The sequence below is a fragment of the Vicugna pacos genome, chromosome 5 (genome assembly GCF_048564905.1).
Source record: "Vicugna pacos chromosome 5, VicPac4, whole genome shotgun sequence".
Lineage (NCBI taxonomy): Eukaryota > Metazoa > Chordata > Mammalia > Artiodactyla > Camelidae > Vicugna > Vicugna pacos.
This window is the reverse complement of record NC_132991.1, coordinates 83,868,616-83,889,806: the sequence shown is the minus strand read 5'-3', so window position 1 is coordinate 83,889,806 and position 21,191 is coordinate 83,868,616. Positions and strand designations below refer to the sequence as shown.

The following is a 21,191-nucleotide window of genomic DNA, read 5'->3' as shown; positions in this document are numbered from 1 at the left end:
ATCTATGTCTTGGGCCACTCAGCAGCGTCACCACCGCTGGGTATGGCGAGCGGTCACAAGAACCTCCTGGGGCGTGTCACTGTTCGAGCATTCAGAATTCCAAAGTAGGATGGATATAAGCAGTGAGGAAATGGTGGCCAAGGTCAGCTGAAAGTGTGATGCGGCAGTCAGGAATGACGCCAGTCCTTTGACACCAAGACCTTGAGTGGGGAAGCCAAGTCTCTGAACACGACTGAAGGATCAAATTATGAAATTGTTTCAAAGGCTCTCCAGTTTATTTGGCGCCTAGCAGGCTGACATTTTCTGCATTTTAATGATTATTGTAACCATTGTAACCAGGCAAAATCAAGGTGTATTTGCATTTCATTTTCTCTTCTCTTTCGGTGCAGCAGTCTGCTTTGTTGAATTACCTTGTTTTTGACAACATTAACAAAAATGAAAAACCCAAGAACTGCTTCTCCCCCTCCATTTATTTTTATTTTAGTTAGCCTTTAACCAGATTACCATTATGATTAGAAAGGAAAAATCTTGTTCACTTCCTGACAAATCTTGTTTGATGGCATCAGTAAGTCTTATTTATTCGCAGATTCCAAAGATTACTGTTAAGAATTCAATAGCCATCAAGAAGCATTTTGCATAATCATATACACACACACACACACAAATGCACACTTTGCACCTTTGTTCTTTTCTAAAGACAATCTGCATTTACAGTGTGATAAAGTAACATTTGAATAGTATTAATTAGTATATATGTCATCTGGTTAGATACCATTAAACCTCGAAGGCAGAGATGCAGCTAACTGCAGGGATATTTGCCTCATTCTTTAATATATTCTTTAATAAAATCCCTCATTCTCAGGGATTTGCGATTTCCGCATGAATCCTTCAGTATGTCAAGAAGAAATAGTAAAAAAATAAAAAATAAAAAAAGAGATGGTAGATCAGCCCACCTTGATGATATGCATGTAGCTGTGTTTTTAAAATCAATTTGTAAGTGAGTTAGAAGGAAAATGTCATATGGTAGGTATCACTTGTATGAGGAATTTAAAAAAAAATGATACAAATGAACTTATTTACAAAGCAGAAACAGACTCATAGACATAGAAAACAAATGTATGGTAACCAAAGGGAAAAGAGGGGGATGGATAAATTAGGAATTTGGAATTAACATATACACACTACTATATATAAAATAAATAAACAACAAGGACTTACTATATAGCACAAGGAACTATATTCAGTATCTTGTAAAAACTTATATTGGAAAAGAATCTTTTTTTTTTACATTTTTTATTGATTCATAATCATTTTACAGTGTTGTGTCAAATTCCAGTGTTCAGCACAATTTTTCAGTCATTCATGGACATATACACACTCATTTTCTCTGTGATTTATCATAACATTTTGTGTATATTTCCCTGTGCTATACAGTGTAATCTTGTTTATCTATTCTACAATTTTGAAATCCCAGTCTATCCCTTCCCACCCTCTACCCCCCCCCCCACCCCCGGTAACCACAAGTCTGTATTCTCTGTCCATGAGTCTATTTCTGTCCTGTATTTATGCTTTGTTTTTGTTTGGTTTTGTTTTTTAGATTCCACATATGAGCGATTTCATATGGTATTTTTCTTTCTCTTTCTGGCTTACTTCACTTAGAATGACATTCTCTAGGAGCATCCATGTTGCTGCAAATGGCATTATGTTGTCAGTTTTTATGGCTGAGTAGTATTCCATTGTATAAATATACCACCTCTTCTTTATCCAGTCACCTGTTGATGGACATTTAGGTTGTTTCCATATTTTGGCTATTGTAAATAGTGCTGCTATGAACATTGGGGTGCAGGTGTCATCCTGAAGTAGATTTCCTTCTGGATACAAGCCCAGGAGTGGGATTCCTGGGTCATATGGTAAGTCTATTCCTAGTCTTTTGAGGAATCTCCACACTGTTTTCCATAGTGGCTGCACCAAACTGCATTCCCACCAGCAGTGTAGGAGGGTTCCCCTTTCTCCACATCCGCTCCAGCATTTGTCATTTTTGGATTTTTGAATGACGGCCGGAAAAGAATCTGAAAAAGAATATATATGTACATGTAACTGAATCACTTTGCTGTACACCTGAAACACTGTTAAACAACTATACTTCAATTAAAAAAAAAACAATTTGTGGGCTCTGGAGATAATGGATATCATTAACTTATGGATGAACCAGTGGGACCAGGCAGTCCAGGACTTTTCCTGAAGAGGGAGGGGCCTGCTCAAGGTGTTCCCCACTGAGAACTTGTAGGGGTAACAGTAAGCCTGCAGCATCTGACTTGCTGGCTTTCCCACCTTCCTCAAGGATCTGTGCCCATCCCACCACAGCTCTGGCTCTGGGACTCCCACTCCTCTTTCCATAAATTCTTACAGCATGAATGAGGTATCACCTCACACCAGTCAGAATGGCCATCATTCAAAAGTCCACAAATGACAAATGCTGGAGAGGCTGTGGAGAAAAGGGAACCCTCCTACACTGCTGGTGGGAATGCAGGTTGGTGCAGCCACTGTGAAAAACAGTATGGAGATCCCTCAAAAGACTAGGAATAGACTTACCATATGACCCAGGAATCCCACTCCTGGGCATATATCCAGAAGGAACCCTACTTCAGAAAGATACCTGCACCCCAATGTTCATAGCAGCACTATTTACAATAACCAAGACATGGAAACAGCCTAAATGTCCATCAACAGATGACTGGATAAAAAAGAAGTGGTATATTTATACAATGGAATACTATTCAGCCATAAAAATGACAACATAATGCTACTTGCAGCAACATGGATGTCCTTGGAGAATGTCATTCTAAGTGAAGTAAGCCAGAAAGAGAAAGAAAAATACCATATGGGATCGCTCATATATGGAATCTAAAAAAAAAAAAAAGAAGAATGTAAAAACAAAACAGAAACAGACTCATTGACATAGAATACAAACTTGTGGTTGCCAAGGGGGTGGGGGATGGGATGGGATAGACTGGGAGTTCAAAGTTTGTAGATACTGACAGGCATATGCAGAATAGATAAACAAGATTATACTGTATAGCACAGGGAAATGTATACAAGATCTTGTGGTAGCTCACAGAGAAAAAAAATTTGACAATGAATATATGTATGTTCATGTATAACTGAAAAATTCTGCTCTACATTGGAATATGACACAACATTGTAAAATAAATAAATGTTAAAAAAAATAACAACAACAACAAAAAAATCCTTACTGCATGAGAAGCATGTTGGAAACACACTTACATAGAAATGGAGACAACTTAGGAGTCTGTGTACTGGTGATTGATTCCAGTAATCAGTAAAAGCCATAACACAAAGAAACTGAATCCTTGTGAGATTTTTGCCTTCATCACGGATGTGTGTGTGTGTGTACGCGCATGTGCATATGTGCATGTCAGTGAATTAAACCACATACACGCACTGAATTTCTTGCCCAGATTACTAGTTTCTTCCCCTATCTCAAGGAGTACATTTAAAGTCTCACCTGACTGGGCATCTAGTTGTCTGAACAATTCTTTCTGGCATCCTGTCCTTATGCCCTGCAGCCAAATACGTTCTCAGGTCAATCTCCTTCCAGCACAGCTTTGTTCCAGCCACACACCAACCCCTTCCACTGCACCCCCTCCCGACATCCTCACCCCGACTGAGAAACCTTCAACAGCTCCTCATTGTTGAAAACAGGACTTATTTGACTGACATGAGTGTCCTTCAGAAATTGGTCCAAACTTACACTAGCTTCTGAAACACTCACTATCCTAACCCACGTCACATCTGAGCTGAACTAGGGAGTGAGTGTGAAGACCAGAGAGGTCCAAACACTGTGCCTGGGGAGGCTGAGGCCTAGAGGATTGCAAGATGAGGCGGGTTTAGCAAAGGGTGAAGGATAGGGCCGGTGAAGCAGAAGGGGCACTGAGCGAGTGGTGTCCTGGAGGCCAGGTAAGGAGTGCTTCCTGGAGGAGGCTGTGTGCGGTTTGGTCACACACTGCGGATGGACAGATCGTGAGGAAGGCTGAGTGCTACCGCCTGGGCTAGGGCATGAATTGGGGTAAAAGCAGTGTGATGGGGCAAAAGCCTCACGGAAGTGGGATCAAAAGAATGAGAGGATGCGAAGACAGGGAGTAACAGCATTTGAGACATTACTGCGGCGGGGAGAAGCGATGTAGGGTAGCAGCTAGAAGGGACCACAAGGCCAAAGCGAGTTTTGTCTCATTTTTTTAAAGATGGAGGCTATGACTGCATGTTGAAATGTTGCATGGGGATGTGTGACAGTCCCAGAGCAAGATCCTTGCTGCTGTGAGTTGTGGGGGAGGTACTTGTGGCCAAGTGGAGGGGTGCAGACAGGCCACCCATGGAAGGAATAGGAGGGACGAGCCGGTAGGAGATGGGAGAGAATTCGAGAAGCCTGGAACATTGATGTTTCCAGGATGAGGAAGTTCTCCTTTGATTGCCTCTATTTTCTCAGGGGAATAAAAAGCTGAGAGTTTGGAAAGGGGAGGAGGTGCTGAAGTACACGGAGAGAAGAGAAAGTCTTCAACACTTCTTCCAGAGTCGAGAGCAAGCAGGCTGGGGCACTGTGGTGAGGCTGCCGGTTGGCCCTGAAGATTATTTAAATTTGTGGGCAGGAGCTTACAGTGGGACTAGCCGGCACAGCTGTGCATTTTTTCCAGTTAAGCTCAGCTGGCACTTTGTTCGTACTGAAATTACTTCAAGAGTTCCACAGGTTGTTTATAACTGGTGGGAATGTGGACCAGTGTAAACTGGTACCATCTTTCTTGATGGGTAGATAATAGCGAGAAAAGCCTCAATAAGGTTTACTTTTTAAACCAGTCATTTGAACTTTATGAATGTATCCTGATGTAACCGGAAACTTGGAGAAAAATTTCATGTGCAAGATTTCCATTGTCATATTCATAAAATAACAACTGGAAACAATCTCAGTATTTAGTCATCAGGACTTAGATTCCTGGAAATTCATTGCATTGGTTATCAGGGAATAGACTATGACTAGCCCACGAATGGACTATTTCTGTGTCCTTTCAGGATTGTTGTTTTTTTTTTTTAAATTAGAAATTGATATTGACACACAAAATAGCATTAAGTGCAAAATCCATTACAAGCATCCTGCCTGAAGTCACTGTTATCATCTCTCACCTGAAATATTGCAAAGACCACTTGGTCTCTCTGCATCCTCTCCTGTCCGCCACCCATTCTGTTCTCCACACCACGGCAAATGGGATTGTTAACAGACATCTTTAAAACACAATCTTGACATTTCTCTACTTGTAAGCTTTGAATGGCTTCTTGTTTCTTGATCTCATATCCTGAATCCTTAATCCAACTTCCAAGGCCCTGCGTGATTTGCCCCCTCCCTGTGCCGAGCTTTTTTGCTCCAGTATTCTGCACCTTCATCTGCTCCTGGCCCCTGCACACCCTTGTGCTGTTCCTTGCCTTCAACTGCTCTCCTTACCCCCCTCCTGCTCCAGCCCTGCTTGATTCCTACTCATTCACCAGGTCTCACCTTACACCTGCCTTCCTCAAGGAAACCTCCCCTGAATTGTTTATGCCTCCATCATTTTAATCATCCAAACTGTGACAACCCACACTAGCTCAGGTAACTGCAAAACCCAGGATTAGTTTCCGTCTTGATCCAGAACTCAAAAAGTGTCACCAGGACTTGATAATCTTCTCACCTCTTGACCTCACTTCTATGCTGGCTCCAGAGTGAAGCTCATTTCTCATGGTGCTAAGATTGCTGCAGTGGCTCCCGCTTTCTCCTTTACCTTTAAATCTAGTAGGAAGAGTGGATATACTTCTCCAAGAGGATACCAATAAACGTTCCAGAATTTAGTCTTGTTGTCCTGGGTTACTTGACTCCAAGCATATGCCTATTTTAGAAACAATCATTATTGCTTCAAGAAAGCAATGCTCTGATCGGCCAAGATGCTGTCAGGCCACGTGCTCCTCCTATGGCTAAGAGTTATGCGTGCACTGGGTCCCCAAACCCAAACTGGGATTTCAGGAAGCAGGGGGAATGGATCCTGGAGAGACAGAAAACAAGAGTCCACCAGGAAATTTTTTACTACATATTTGCATAGGAACTTTTTTCCTTTCACAGCATTTCTGATAATTATACATTTATGTATATTATTAAAAATATTTGTCTTCCCTATAACACTGTATACTCACCTTGGGAGGGACCCAGTCATTTGTTTTTTTTCCTCCACTGCTCTATGCCCAGTAGCCAACATCATTCTTAGCACAAAGCTAATGCTCGATTAACATTTGTTCAATAATTGTGTTACCAACCCCCCCAAAACAACAACAACAAAAAACAGCCAGTAGAATATAAACCAGTATATATGGTAGGATTCCAATTTTTGTTTTAAAAACTAAATTTTTTTTCTCCCCACCTCTGTGCCTTGTAAAATTCAAATCTGAAAGGTAATACACCAAATACAACAGTAGTTGTAGTTGATGGTGGAATTAAGAATAGGGCTTTAAAACAACACTTGCCTGTGTTTTCCAAATTGACGATGAACCTATACCATTTTTTAACCAAAATTTTTCTGAAAATAGTCTTTAGAAATAAATTGGATAAGTTTCTTTTATTTGGAATAAAAATGTACAGTTTGGAAAGAAAAGGGGTTTTCTCAAGAACATAAGGCCTCAAACCAAAACTGTCTCCATGACAAGGGAAATTCCTGAACACCGCAGAAGGGATTGCTGGAGATGCTGATTACCTAAGACACTAATATCAAGGCCCTGAAGAAAACAGCAGGGCCAGGCTTCAACCAAATGTCTGCAGCTGGGGAGGAATGGCATAGGCTGGCTTTGAAGTTGGTCTCTCTTTGCTCCTTTTACTTTTTTAAACTCGTAGTTCAATTTCCAGAAAGTTGATATTTTGGTTTGTGGACTACCATCATCACTTTATTAGCATGTTTCTGATTTGTAACCCTCACTACCACCAACTTCCTGGACTCCATGGTGGCTCTTACTGTATCCTCTGTACTTTCTGTTATTATGTAGTTAGGGAGTGATGTGAGAAGTGAAACTCATACATTGAGTTGACCTAATACCAGGGCTTTTGTTGTGAGTAGATGTACATGCCCGGAATCACACCCATCAGCTCAGAGACAGCCCGACCTGAAGCATATCACACACCGCGCTCCCTGGCTTCTGCTTATGATGGCAGATTTGGAATCTAGAGGCCCCTTCAGAACTGGACCATCTTCGCTGTGGAGCATCTTGATTTACAGATCCGACTCATTATTGGTGGACCAGCCGTGGAGTTTGAAAAGGAGCAGGGATGGGATGGGGAAGTCAAGATTCTAAAATGCAAGTTATGCCACTAAGACCCATGGACGTTCTGAATAAACAGTGCTTACCCCCCACTGTGTGTCCTAAGCAGGTCTGCTGGGTGTGAAGCTTCCGTAGGAACCAGCTCAGTGCCTCGATTCCAGACTTAGCTCTGCTTCCGATTAGCTCTCTGTGCCTGCGTTGGCCTTGCCGACTCTGAGACTGAGGCTCTCATCCGTTCAGTGGGCACAGCACCTGTTTCTTGTAGGTTGTTTGAGGGCCAGATAAGAGAACCAATGTGGAGTGTGGAGCCCTGAGGATGATTTGAGGTGTGACGTACGAATCTGGAGGGAAGAACATTAGGGGCAGAGGCCCAGGAGAGCGTCCACTGCCCATCTCAGCGAGGTCATGAGGGAAGTCAAAGGTTCCTCTCATTCTCCAATCACCCTTTTCCTAACCTGGGCCACAGAGTAAGGGAAGTTTCTTTTACCCTTTACTTAACAAGAGCATTGAGATTAGCTTCAAGGCTCACCATTAGCCTTCCCCCGTCTTTCCACCAGCAACAAAATCTTCAAAGCAAAAGCTTCACAGAACGGGCAAGGTAGGGGGAACATGGCTGGGGCCTGCCCTGGAGTCAGATGGAGGGGAGGCGGCACAAAGCTTAGACCAGAGCCGGAGCCGGAACTCCCAGCAGGAGAGGTAAGCGCACCCTGGGGGTAGAATTAGTTTAGCAATCAGCTTTCCTAAATTTACATTGAATTGTGGCTCCTCTGTCAGAAGTGAACTCACTCCATAGCCTGGAGTTTAATTTATGAAATAATCCTCTTCTAGAGTTCTCTGGCAGATGCTGTGACACTAGGGGTGGGAGCCATCGGGAGGTGTGCAGCATCTGAAAAGCCAGGGCTAGGAGGCAGCTGAGCTCATTGAGAGCTTTGAGGTTGAAGGCTGAGGTTGTCTTGGGGCTTTTAGTGCACAGGTTGCCTAAAGGTAGGTGGCCTCCTGGCACCCTCTGACCTTCTCTCACTAAACTCCAGCCACAGAGTCCCTCTTTGGGTCTTTTGAGGACAACTCTTTTTTTTTTTCCCCTTCAGGGCACTGGCTTCTTACCTCTTCTCCCATGTCACCTCCTGGGCAGCCTCCCCCTGACCCACAGCTACATAAATAGCTTCCCCTGTGCCTGTCCCAGCAACCTGTTCCCATCATCTTTATAACCTCACTTACTTGGCGCTCATTACTTTGTAATTATTTATTTACTTGTTTATTATTTGTTGGGCCCCTCAGAAGGAAGCGGCTCGTCTGTTCCCGGCCGGACCTCCCACGATCCTGCAGCCTGGCTCGGCAGCAGCAGTGCGCGGAAATAATGCAAGTCACCTGGGCTGGACCACACCCCCGGAAAACATCCTGAGAAGGACTTTCATCAATTTTGGCTTCCAGAATCCACTCAAGCAAAGGTTCTTTACCTTTTTAGGGTCACATGTCTCTTTAGGTATTTGATGAAACTAACCGACTCTCCCAAACGAACATTAAAATGCACTCAAAACTCTGCTTACAACTGGGGGGCTTGGAGACTCCTAAGGCCCCAGGTGGAAACTCCAGACTTAAGAAAAATCAAGGGAAGGGGGAGAGATTAGAAACTCGACTCCACACTCTTAGGGGAGACTCTTAAAACCGGGACTGTTGAAGTGACATATGTCCTCGGATTGCGGTTATATATATGTAATATACATATGTAAAGAAAGAAATCGGAGGCAGGAAATCGCTTCTAGTTCCGGCTCTGCCAAAGGCTCCCTCCTTTGCGCGGTGCAGGGCAAGACAACCTAAGACATTTCCCGCAAGTCAGGTCTGATGAAACGTTTGTGGAATGAATGAATGTTACATTCGCGCGGCAGAATCTGGAAAGCAGCGCCCTCGTGGAACCCGCGGGCGCCGGCCCACCCGCGCGGGGGCAGAGCAGGCCCCGCGCCGGGGCGCGCGCGCAGGTGTACTCGCACCTGCGGCGGCCAGCGCGGCGCGGGGCGGGGCCAGCTGCGGGCGCGGGCGGGGGTGGGGGTAGGAGGAGGGGAAGAGGCGTGAGGGAGGGGGAGGAGATGGGAGGGGGAGAAGGGAGGAGGGAAGAAGAGGGGAAGGAGGGAGACGAGACCGAGGAAGAGGAGGAGGGAGAAAGAGGGAGGGAGGAGGGAAGATGGAAGGGGAGGGAGGAGGGAGAAGGGAGGGGCGGGAGGGGCGGGAGGGCAGCGGCGCGGGGAGGAGTCTGCAAACTTTCACTTCGAGGGCATTGTGGGAAGCAGCCATGGTCTGAGCGGGCTCCTCACCTGTCAGCCGCGCCGGCTCCTGCGCTCGCCTCTGGCCCTCGCGTCCACCACCGCGCTCACCTCTCGCCGGCCGGGGGCCGCGGCGGCCCGGCCACCATGGTGAGTGCGGGCGAGCGGGGCGGCGGGGCGGACCGGGGCGGGGGAGCGGGGGGATGGGGGCGTGTGCGCGCGCTCCCGGGAGGCACCTGCTGCGCCGGGCCGGGCGCGCGGCCGGGTAGGGGAGCAGCCTGTCCCGCCCGGCCCTGCTGGGCAGCCCCCTGGCCCGCGCGCGCCTGTGGTCCTGGCGCCCGGACGATGAAGACGCGCCCGGGGCACCAGGAAAGCCGGCTTGGGACGCTCGCGGCCACCGAGCGCTGCTGCTTCATTCATTCGACCGTTTGCTGAGCGCTTAGTTTGTGCCAGGCAGGGTGCCAGCCACTGGAGATGTCGCGGGGACCAGGTAGATGATAAGCTATCCGGGACTTACCGTCTGGGAGGAGGATGTGGAGGCAGGGAGTTGAGTAATAAATGCACTAGTAATCAAGGTAACTTCCGAGAGTGAGTGTTCTGGAGTCTCAGGTACAACCGGATGGAGGCATGGAGAGGCAGCTCCACAGAGGGCACGCAGCAAAGGCCTCTGAGGAGGGGACATCTGAGCTGTTGGTGGTCCTGGAGGGAGCACTGCAGGTAGTGGGCGCAGAAGGGGCAAAGGCCAGCGAGGAGGGACTTGTAGCGAGAAAGGTAGGCAGGGGCCAGATGTTATAAGCCAAGTTAAGGAGATTGGTTTTTATTCCAAAGGAGTTGGGGAGCCTTCGGAGCGTTTTAAGCTAGAGAACTGACTTTATTCCTTCTGTACCTTTAAAAGCTCGCTTTGGCTGTTTGTGGAGAGCAGACGGGTGGGGTAGGAGGAGGGTGTCAAAGTGGAGACAGGGAGACCAGTTTGCAGTGCTCTGGGTGAGAGATCCTGGTGGCCGCACTTGGGCGGAAGTAGTAGCTCCAGGTTCCTCTTGTTCTCACCTTCGGCTTAGGGTAGTGTTTTGAGAGGGCAGTGGGCTGAACTCACGACCCTCGGTGAGCTGGCTTCCCAAATCCAAGGAGGAACAGAAGTGACCTGCGCCCTGGGCAGGCAGGGGCAGGAGCGCCATGCCGGTTAAGAGAGGCAGAGCTGAGCGCCTAGGCAGGAAGACCACAGGTGCTGGTTCTTAGGAGGCTTGGCTGCCCAGACTGGAGGCACTATTGTGGTTTGTTGAGGGTTCCTTGTAAATACAGCGTGGTGTAAAAAGGAGGCTGTAAATAATGGAGCAGCTCTCTTGGCTTGCTCAGGTTTCCCAAGGAACAAGGTGACATGTGTGCAGCCTGCTGCATCATTTCCCTAATGGAGGGTGGAATAAGGTCCCAGAGTTTCTGAGCAGCAAGACACTGCCTTCACCCTAAGGGCTGGGGCTGCGTCCATGCTCTGGACAACACCTGCAGTGTAGTTTTATTTTTTTCTTGCTGGTGTGCTGGTGTCGAATGATTCATTCATCAGAAATGTGCAGTTTCCCTAGCTTTTCCACTGTCCCTTGCCCAGTGGGAAATACTGATGTTACTGAGTGCTTGTGATAACCAAGCAGAATGGTCAGCTCGTCACCTTCATGATCTCAGTCAGTCCTTGCAGCAAACAACCAAACAAGGGTATTATGCTCTTTGCGTTTTACCTGCTCTGACCTGTCCGAGCAGTGTGTCCTTGGACCATGCCTTGACCTCCCGATGCCAGGTTGCTCATATGTAAAATGAAAGTAATAAACGTTTCAGACTCATAAGGCAGTGGTTCTCTAAGTGTGGTCTGGGTACCATTCGGAATCATGAAGACTTTCCAGAGTTCCACAAAGCCAAACCTATCTTCACAATAGCACAGTGATATTATTTGCCCTTTTCACATGACTGTTCCAATTTTCTCGAGGCAAACATGACCTGGGAGAGGGCAACAGACTGAATACAAAAGCAGTAAGGAGAGTCCAGCTGTCTTCTGTTGAGTTAGGCATTAAGGAAATTTGCCAAAATGTAAAACAATGCCTCTCTTCTCACTGATTGTTTTGCTTTGTGAAATATTGTTACTGTTTATAAAAAAGTTATTTCTGTTAATGTGTAATAGATTGGTTATAATTTTTAGGTGAATTAATAAGTATCTAAAATTTTTCTCTAGTTAAATTCATAATACAGTAAACATCAGTGGATACAACCTACATAAACAAAAGGTTTTTGGGGCAGAATTTTTAAGAGTGAAAATGAGTCACAGACAGGTTCTGGTACGTTAATGCAGGTGTAAGTGCTCAGCGGCTGTTGCCTTTCATCGGCCATTATTGTCACGTGGTAGGGAAGCAGAAGTGGCCCTCCTTATTGCCTGGCACCTCTAGGCCTTTTGGTGAGGGCCACTTTGTGACTCCCTGTATCTCCCCTGCTTCAGTCCTGACTCTTGCTGACTCTTACACTAGGAAACTAGAAGATGCTTACAGCATCCTGCCTGGTACCTACACACAGAAGATGGTCCTGGCTTCCACTGGGCCAGTGATCCAGGTTTTTGGTGCAGAGATTTCATACCTTGTGCATCTTGGGGCTGTGTTTGCACCTGGATATTACTGATTACATCAACCTTGTACTTCTACACCCTGCCTTTGTTTAGAAATCTCTGCCCTGGAAAACAATGCTAGGGTTATTGTGTTTGGGGATCCCCATGGCTCTGAGCCCCATGCACTTCAACATTTTACTGGGAAGAATTTACTACTGAATGATTGACAGTGTTGATGGAAGGAAGATTTTAAGCATTTGTTCCTTCATTTATTTTCTTCCTTCCTTTCTTTCCTGCAAGAAGACAGCAGCGAGGATTTATAGGGTGAAGTTTGAAAGGCTTTGGGAACACCCTTCATAAAATTGCATATGGATATTGCTTAATGCAGTCCAAATGCTTCTGAAAAGTTGAGGTGACTTTTAAAACCATGTTGTGAACAAAATAGGGAAATTACCCCTTGAAAGAAACTCAAACGGTGCCCCCTTTTGAAATATGAGTAAGCATCTTGTGTTGCAAATCCAATTCTCATGTGTGTTATTTATCTAAAGTGAGATAGACTTATGCTAAAAAAAAAAGGATTTTTTTTTGTGTGTGATTTTTACATCTGACTTGTGAGAGAGAGAGAGAGAGAGAGAGAGACCTTCTCAAGCTGAACTGTGAAGTCATTCCTTTATTTGAAATCATGTTGAAAATAGCATGAGTTTTCCTACATCGAGTAATTCCAAGTTTTTCATGTTCATCATAATCTCATTGTATTACAGAGAAATAGGAAAGGTGAGAAGAGGTTGCTGAGGGTGAGGGAGGTACCTGACTGTGAGCCTGGAGATCCTGCCATGACCACCTTCCCCAAACACAGTATATCAGTTTTATTGTCTGAGGCTTAATGGTGATAAGTGTGTGGTTATTTAGGTGGTTTAAGTTCCAGCTGAAGAGTGAAGTAGCCTGTTAGAGTCGCTGGAGTTTCCTCCTCTGAGGCTTGGTCTGGGCTGCTGGTCCGCGGTTCCCGTGGGGTAGAGGGGTTGGGAATAGGGTTGGAAATGACCCTCCATGGGGTTTTACTTCTCCCAAGAGCGCTCACCCATAACAGGCCCTTCCCCTGGGCCTCCCAGCACCACCAGTGAGACTTGTGTTTACGCCTCACCAGGATCGTTACTTCTGAGTTCCCAGTACTGGTTTTTGTGACAAACACTGTCAACAGCTTACAATTTTTAAGTGGTATTTTACTAACAGCAAGTGGAAGGAAATGTTCAGCAGAGTGCAGATCTGCCACACTGTTTCCAATGCCTGTCCTTTGGGGTCCCATGAATTATTTTATTACGGACAAAGACATAATAGATAAAGTTGAACCTCCCCACCAAAGAAAGAAAGAAATGCCCTGTAGGAGTCCCCAGAGGTAAGCGTGTCTTGACATCTCTATGAGTCATTCTTGAGTTTTATTTTGCTGTTGCTGCACAGAGATTCTCCCAGGGCGGAGACTTCCCTGGGATTCCTGCTTTCCTGAGGCCTTTCCTTGCGAGCCATTTGCTCAGGAGAAACTCCTTTTCTACCGTTTGCAGCCCCAGATCCTGTGATGTAAAGGAGTGTGTGCAGATATCAGAGGCAAACACCCCTAAAATCCTCTCAGGGGTCTTCTAAACTGTCTTGCCAGCACTCTGACTAGCCAAAGAGTGCTTACTGCGTGGCTGCTAACAGTGGGCTAGAGGAAGGATTTTAACAGTGGCAAGGGGGTACTCTGCAAATTGTTGACGTTAGACGTGAAATGCCGCTGACTGCTATGAGGAAGCTGGCCTTCAAAAAAATCTCCGACAAAGTCCCAGGTCTGAAAACTTCCCAACAGGTAGAGCTGGGTTCTAAAATAGCTCCCTCTAAAAAGTTTCTGAAAACTGCCTAGGGGAAAACAATACAGTCAGCGCGCTGGGGCGGAGACCTGTGTTATATTAGGTCAAGAGCAAGGAAGTCAGGATCCCACTTTTTTTTTCTTTTACTATATTTTTTGTTAAAGTATGGTCAATGTACAATATTATATAAGTTAGAGGTGTATAATATAGTGATTCACAGTTTTTGAAGTTTAGACTCCAATTATAGTTACAAAATATTGGGTATATTCCTTGTGTTGTACGATATATCCTTGTAGCTTGTTTTATACATAGCAGTTTTTTTTTAACATTTTTTATTGATTTATAATCATTTTACAATTATACATAATAGTTTTAAAAAAATTTTTTTATTGAGTTATAGTTAGTTTACAATGTATCAATTTCCAGTGTAGAGCACAATTTTTCAGTTATACATGGACATGCATATATATTCATTGTCTCATTGTTTTTCACCATGAGCTACCACAAGATCTTGTATATATTTTCAGGATTCCACTTTTAATGCTCTTGTTGGATCTTCTCTAGCAGGGCTTCTGGACTGGTGAGAGATGGTGTGTGTGGGGCGAGGTTCTGTGACCTCTTAGATCCAGTGGGAGCCTTCCTTTTACACTGGGTCTGTCAAGCAGCAGGAACTCAGGCCTCGGTTTACAAACTTTCGAGCTTGGGCCCTTTGCATACTCGTCCTTGTGTGGTGTGGAGGTGGGTGGGCTCGGGTGGGGGCAGGGGACGGGGGACCTCAAGGAATAAAAATGACTCATCCAGATCATTGTAGATTAAAAATCTTGTTTTGCATTAAAACATGAATATATTTGTGTCCAAGATGCAAAATTCACATAAACTTTAAAGATAAAAACCTAAAAAATAGCTTGTTTATGGCTAGTGGCTTAACGCTCACCTGCCGGGTCTCACAAGGCTCCCTGCCTTTTCTGCTGTTACAGTTATTTGGGTAGAAAAATGTGAGACAGTGTTCCAAGGCAGGTGTCAAAAACATTTTCCCGTAAAGGGCTGGGTTGCACATATTTTGGGCTTCCTGGGCCCTACAGTGCTCAGTTCTTCTACAGTGGAGCAGAAGCAGCCACGGCCAAGATGCAAATGGCTGTGACTGTGTTTTAGTAAAACTTTACTTACAAAAACAGATGGCTGGCCAGAATTCAGTGGAGGCGATAGTTTGTTCTTTTCTCTCTCTTTTTTTTCAATTTTAATCTAATTTAATTTTTCTTGAGGAGGAAGTAATTAGGTTTACTCATTATTTATTTTTAGAGGAGGCACTGGGGATTGGACCCAGAACCTCCTGCATGCTAAGCATGCACTCTACCACTTGAGTTATACCCTTTCCCGTCGTATTTTAAAATTAATGTTATCTTTTTATTTATTTATTTTTGTGTGAGGGGAGACAATTAGGTTTATTTTAATTAATTAATTTATTCTTTAATGGAGGTACTGGGGGTTGAACCCAGGACTCTGTGCATGCTAAGCTTGTGCTCTGCCACTGAGCTATCCCCTCCCGTGATGTGGTGGTTTGTTCTGTAGACCCATGTTCTAAGGCAACGTCCATTAATTCATGCATATGTGTATTTGACAAATAAATTGGATACCTGCCCTATGACAGGCAGTGTTCCTGGCGGGACTGGCTACATAGTTTGTGACGCCCAGGGTGAAATGAAAGTGTAGAGTCTCTTGTTCATAATTTATTGAGAATTTGGAGACAGTGGCAGCCGAGCGTTAAATCAAGGGTGGTGCCCTTCTGAACCCAGGGCTCTTGTGTCTGCAGAACGAGGTCTGGGTCTAGGCCCCCGAGGTCATGCCTTACAAGCCAGGAGCTCCCCTGCTCTCCTGGAGCCCGCATTCTCGGGAGGAGGTTCTCCAAACTTTCTAAGTATGTATTTTGTCCCCAGCACACAGAAGAGGGTTATGCCGTAAAGCATTTGTTACTCATCATCTCACTTGTACTTTGTAGGAGTTGCAGATGTGGTGTGGGGGCCCCTTCCAGGCCTGTGGAACAGGGAGCAGGACTGGCCTTGGTGGCCACTGGGGGCCCTGTCACCCCATCCCTTCATGGCCTGAGGGCTGGGACCATTCCTGCAGCTCTCTCTGCCTGGGCTCAGTTACTTCCTGAACCAGTTCTGACCGGACAGAGAGTTTAGAACCACATCCATCCTTCCGCCTTTGCCTTAAATCAGATCCTTAGATTAGTGCTTCTGCTGCTGGCGTTGCTTTTGTCCGCGTTCCCATGAAGCACTGGGCACAGGGCACCATGGCTTCCCTGGCCCCTCCCAGGTCTGCCCCGATCATCAGATCTGGTGTAATTTGTCAGCTTAGACCTTGTGTGTTATTTCCCCGTTTGCGTAAAATGAGGAGACAGGTATGCCTACTTACAAACAAAACACATCCAGAAGGATATGCTAGAGACAGTGACTGTTTCCGGGAAGGGCTCTAAACATATGGTGTGGCAGAAAGATTCACTCTTTATGGCATGTTCTATTAGACATTTCAGGTTTTTCTATTTGGGTGGAATTCCTTTTGAATTATATGAAAAATGACTTTAAAAATATTTCCATTTATACTACTTCTCCAGCAGAACTCTGTTTCGTTTTTACCTTCCTAAGCTTGGATGTGTCTGGAATTGGGATGGAAGCAGAAGTTTCCTTAGAACACATACACACACGCATGCATGTATACACATCCATGTACACACACCCATGAATATGCACAGACACACATCCATGTACACACATCCACGTACACACACACAGACATGTTCTCTCCTTTTTCCTCTTTAACTTGGGCTCTTGACCAGGCTTCCAGGACTCCTGATTGTACCTTGCTTTTGAATGAGAACAGAATAGCTGAGGGAAAAAATGTGATCCATCTTTCTCATTTCACCGACTCTGACCACTTTTGGTAATGAGATAAAATAGCATTTCTCGTCGCTTCAAAGGATAGAGCCATTAGAGTACAGAGATGCTTGTCAGGTCATCTGGGTTTGGCCTCCCTGCATTATGTAGGCAGCGGAACATTCTCGCAAGACTGAGAAGTCATGTCCCTGAAAAGTCAGGAAGGACCAGTCAAAGCCGGTATCAGATTCAGATTATGACTGAGTGTTTCTGCCCCAATTTCAGTGTCTGCTGCCCACCCACAGCTTCCCTTGCCTTCCGTGAGGAAAAAAAAAATCAAGGAAGCACCTTTTCTTTATGTAACCGAAGCTATGAGAAGAGACGTGGAAAAAAATGGTTTCTTTCAGGAGGAATGTCAGAATGTCTTCCGGTGGCAGAGACGTCTTTGTTGTGTGAATGGCGAGCTACCCGACATACATACAGCATCTCAGGAAGCCTTCAGGTGCTCACTTGTAAAGGCGGGTGTGGGTTGTGGGTGTGACAGGCGGCAGGAAATGCAGTGAGGCAGATAGCTCCAGGCCCTGTGTGCAGGCTCTGTGATCCAGACACTCTGCTCTTTGCTCTCATGACCAGGTCACTTAAATTTTCCTGAAGATTAAATGAGCCAATATGGTTCAGCCCTTAGTTCGAGGCCTGGTACCTGACATGCACTCCCTAAAGATTAGCCAGGCTGTTTTTAAGAGAACTAGGAAAAAAAAAAAAAACTAATGAAAACCTTAAAGATGGTTCTTAAGTTTGTTTGTGTTTTAATGAGAAATTTATTTGAACAGATGAAATAAACAAAATATCACAGACTCCAAATATTGGAGAGGTGGGAGGAGATGAGGGTTAGTGTAGCATCACATTAAAAAAAAAGTGTGATTCCAAACTCAGTGTGTGTATACAACGTTTTCCTTTTATTTCTTTTTTTTAATTGTAATGCTTTTATTAGAATATTGTTAATTGCAGATAAAAGAAACTACACGCATGGAAAAAGGAAAACACTCAGAAATGCTATTACAAATTAGTCAAATTAGTAGGAGGAAAAAGATTTCTTCAGTGTATACCGGATATAAACATCTGCCCTGAGATTTCCCACAGATGGCACAGTCCACAAGGACTTATTTGGAATAAAAATGTCTATCGAGTCTCCAGTAATAGCCTCTATAATGCCTGCAAACTTCCTTTTATTTCTTGAACAAGTACTTACCTTCAGTTTCTTTATAAGAAGTTAGATTCTCAGTCCCAAGTGCCCTGTGTATGAGTCCCACCTTTCTAAGTCTGCTTGGCCTCACGATTTGGATGCCTTAAGAATTCAGAAAGTCCCAGCTACATGAACAATCCTGGCAAAGTGTGAGAGGGGAAGGGGAGGCTTGACTGTAACAAGGCCAGTCTGTCTCTCACAGGGGATTTGGACTTTGAAAGGACGTGATGGATGTGATGGATGTACCACCTCCTACTCTCTTAAATTCTGTTCACGGCTGTAGGCATGGCTGTCAAGTTGTGAAGGCCCGGGGGACAGACTTTTAATGAGTGTTGAGTAGGCTGCAGTAGGAAGAGAAAGGAAGGTTCTTAATAAGTGTTTAGGTGGTCATTACCGTGCATGGTGCTGCGTTTAGCCTCGCAATCATAGCCTCTTGAACAAAGCTGGTCCTGACCTCAAAAAATTCACACTAAGAAAGATCAAATAAAGCACCACTATGAAATATGAATGGGATCCTAAGTTATTAATGTTTCATTCAACTTCAAAGTCATACTGAACATTGCCTGGAAGTTCTGCTCCCTATTTCCAGGTTCTTTTTCCTCCTTGAATGATCTGAAACAGAACCAAAGGCCAGTCTGCCTCTCAAAAGACTCCCGGAGATCTAATTAGGGGCATCTTGACTCTAAGGCAAAATTAAAGCACCAACACATACTGTTGATATATCCTGAGTTGATTATTCTGTCCAGAGCAAATGATAAGTGAAGAAGTAGTATGTGAATCACTTTTGAGGGTTTTTTTTTTCCATTTGTTAACCTTGTGCTCTTAACTGGGGAGGCTATTAGAAAAGAAAAGAAAATTCTACAAGTATAAGATCTGTTTCTTGATTACAAGATTATTTGTGTTGTTGGAAAGAAATTTCTTCCAGGCTTAGCAGATCTCAACAACTATGAGAGTGGATAATTAAGCTCCGAAGTCTGTCGTTCAGATTATATAACCACTGCAGGCATCCGTGGGGGAGGACATGGGAGGGGCTGAGGGGAGAGACAGGCGTTGGGCTGAGTCTGGAAAGGCAGGTGACCCTGCCTTCAGCTTTTCAGAAAAGGGTGTGCGTGTGTGTGTCTGGAATGTATGTGAGTGGGAAGGAGTTAATAAGTAGACTACATGGAAAGGTAGTATTAAGGAAATGCAAATCCAGGAGGAGAGCCAGAACGTCTACCACCAGCAACTGGTTTCTTCTTGTTTCTTCCATCTCCAGCTCCATCCTCCAGCCAACTCCATCAGGAAGTTTTTCACTCAGCGTGTGTAGGGAATGATGGCTCTCACATGTGGACTTTCCAGATAATTAAAAATGATGAACTTTTTTTCTTGTTCTTTTAGAGTCAATAAACGATGCCTTCCTTAAACATTTTAGGAAATGGGTCAAAAGTAACTTGAGGCTTGTCCAACGTCAGGAGGAACCTCCCTTCACTTAAAACTTGGGGTTTTGGAGATGAGTTATCTTCTTGGCAGCCAAGAAACAATGGTACTGAAGTTGCAGGTGTATTTAGGCTTGTGTGCGTGTATTTTGTCTCTGAGTGGGTTAGTTTCCTCGTGTATCTCTGAAAATCCAAATGCTGTTACACCCTTGCACTGCCCTCTGTGTCTGCTCCCATGCGCTCTTCCTCCACCATGTTCATGAAAGTTTTGAAAAAGGAAGCTTATTTTCATAGCATGAGACAGACATCCCTAGAAAGACAGAGGAACATGATGCTTGGACGGGTTGCAGGACTGGAGGATAAGGAGATTCAGGTCCTGCACCCAGCTGCAGGTGGTCACACAGCTGTGACCTTGACCAGGTGGCATGACTTCCTGGTGCCTGTCTTCGCCTGTCACTTGAGGTGAGCTGGGGCCCGAGGGCTAATCTTGAAAATCCTTTCTGGCTCTCACAGTCTGTTATCAGCTACAAGAAAGTCATATGCCTCTCCAAGGCCAATGCACATTGTTTTATGAATGTGTCAGAATCAAGCCACACAGGCCTGATGCTAAGTTGTTGATCCTTGTGCCCTGGTGCCTCTGTGGATCAGGAGCTGGGCTCGTCTGAAGCGCAGCTCACAGGTGGGGTCATCGTGGACCGTGAATGTGCCAGGGCCGTGCGGACAGGGCCCGTGTCACTGTATGCGGAGTCATCGCGTTGCTCACAGACCTGTTTGTGTATGTGTTGAAGTTCTGGAGAAAGTGCAGTTTTGACTTCAATCAAGTCGAACGTAAAAGAAGCGCAGTGTTACTATTTTGCTGTAGGTCCCCACTTCTGAATCCCGACTGCGGCTTGTCCCCAGGATTAGAGATGGTTAAGAGATACAAAGGAGACAGAAATGATTTTGCTTCTGATCCTACAGGGAGGGAAAACAGAAATAGAGCAGCTGCATGCTACCCCAAGCTGTGGGTTTCTTCCAAGAATGCTGGAAATAAAGACGTGGCGGGGAGGGTTTCGGGTACACGGGGAAGTGTACGTTGTATGAGAGGCTCTGAAAGGGAGTTTTGGGCTTGGCTCGGTGAGGAGTGTGTTTCAGGGATGGGGCAGGAAGTGGGGAGCTCGGGTGTGAGATGGGTCCTAACAAGACATATTTTAGGGCCTACAAGCAGGTTGGCGGGGCTGCATGTGGGAATAAATTTGGAAAGCGCATCCAACACACACGCACCCCTCCCGGAAACCTGGTTCCTGAGAAAAAATGGAGTCATTTGGCAGAGGATGTTGAATGACAGAGGTTTTCTCCTTGTCATTTGTTGGGAGGACAGTCCAAGAAGGTCTGGCTTTTTTGCTTTTCTTTTCAGGAGGATTTTAAAGTGAAATTTAAAGTTTTATGTTCATCTTCTTTTTTATTAGGTAAGTTGAACAATCACATATATGTCTCAGAAAAACTTGAGTCTATCTTTGGTAAATTTTTTTTTTAACACCTTCTATTGCATGAACTGCTGATTGTCAACTTGGATGTTGGCAATGCCAAATTGTTATAAAGTTTTCCTTTGTATTTCGAGATATAACTGGACATACAACATTTTATTAGTTTCAGGTGTATAACA

At 45.0% G+C, this 21,191-nt stretch overlaps 1 protein-coding gene across 2 annotated transcripts in view; it reads left to right on the top strand.

The window, feature by feature from the left end:
• The first annotated feature begins 9,575 nt into the window (after positions 1–9,575).
• The window catches only part of AP1S3 (adaptor related protein complex 1 subunit sigma 3), a 56,329-nt gene continuing 44,713 nt past the window's right edge, over positions 9,576–21,191 (top strand). The window contains exon 1 of one of the 2 annotated variants that reach the window (XM_072961740.1): positions 9,576–9,749. In XM_072961740.1, coding sequence (XP_072817841.1) covers positions 9,747–9,749 — 3 coding nt within the window. In that variant the 5' untranslated portion in view covers positions 9,576–9,746. Of the gene's footprint in view, positions 9,750–10,209; positions 10,317–21,191 lie in introns of those variants that run through there. The other variant, XM_072961739.1, reaches the window with a different exon arrangement.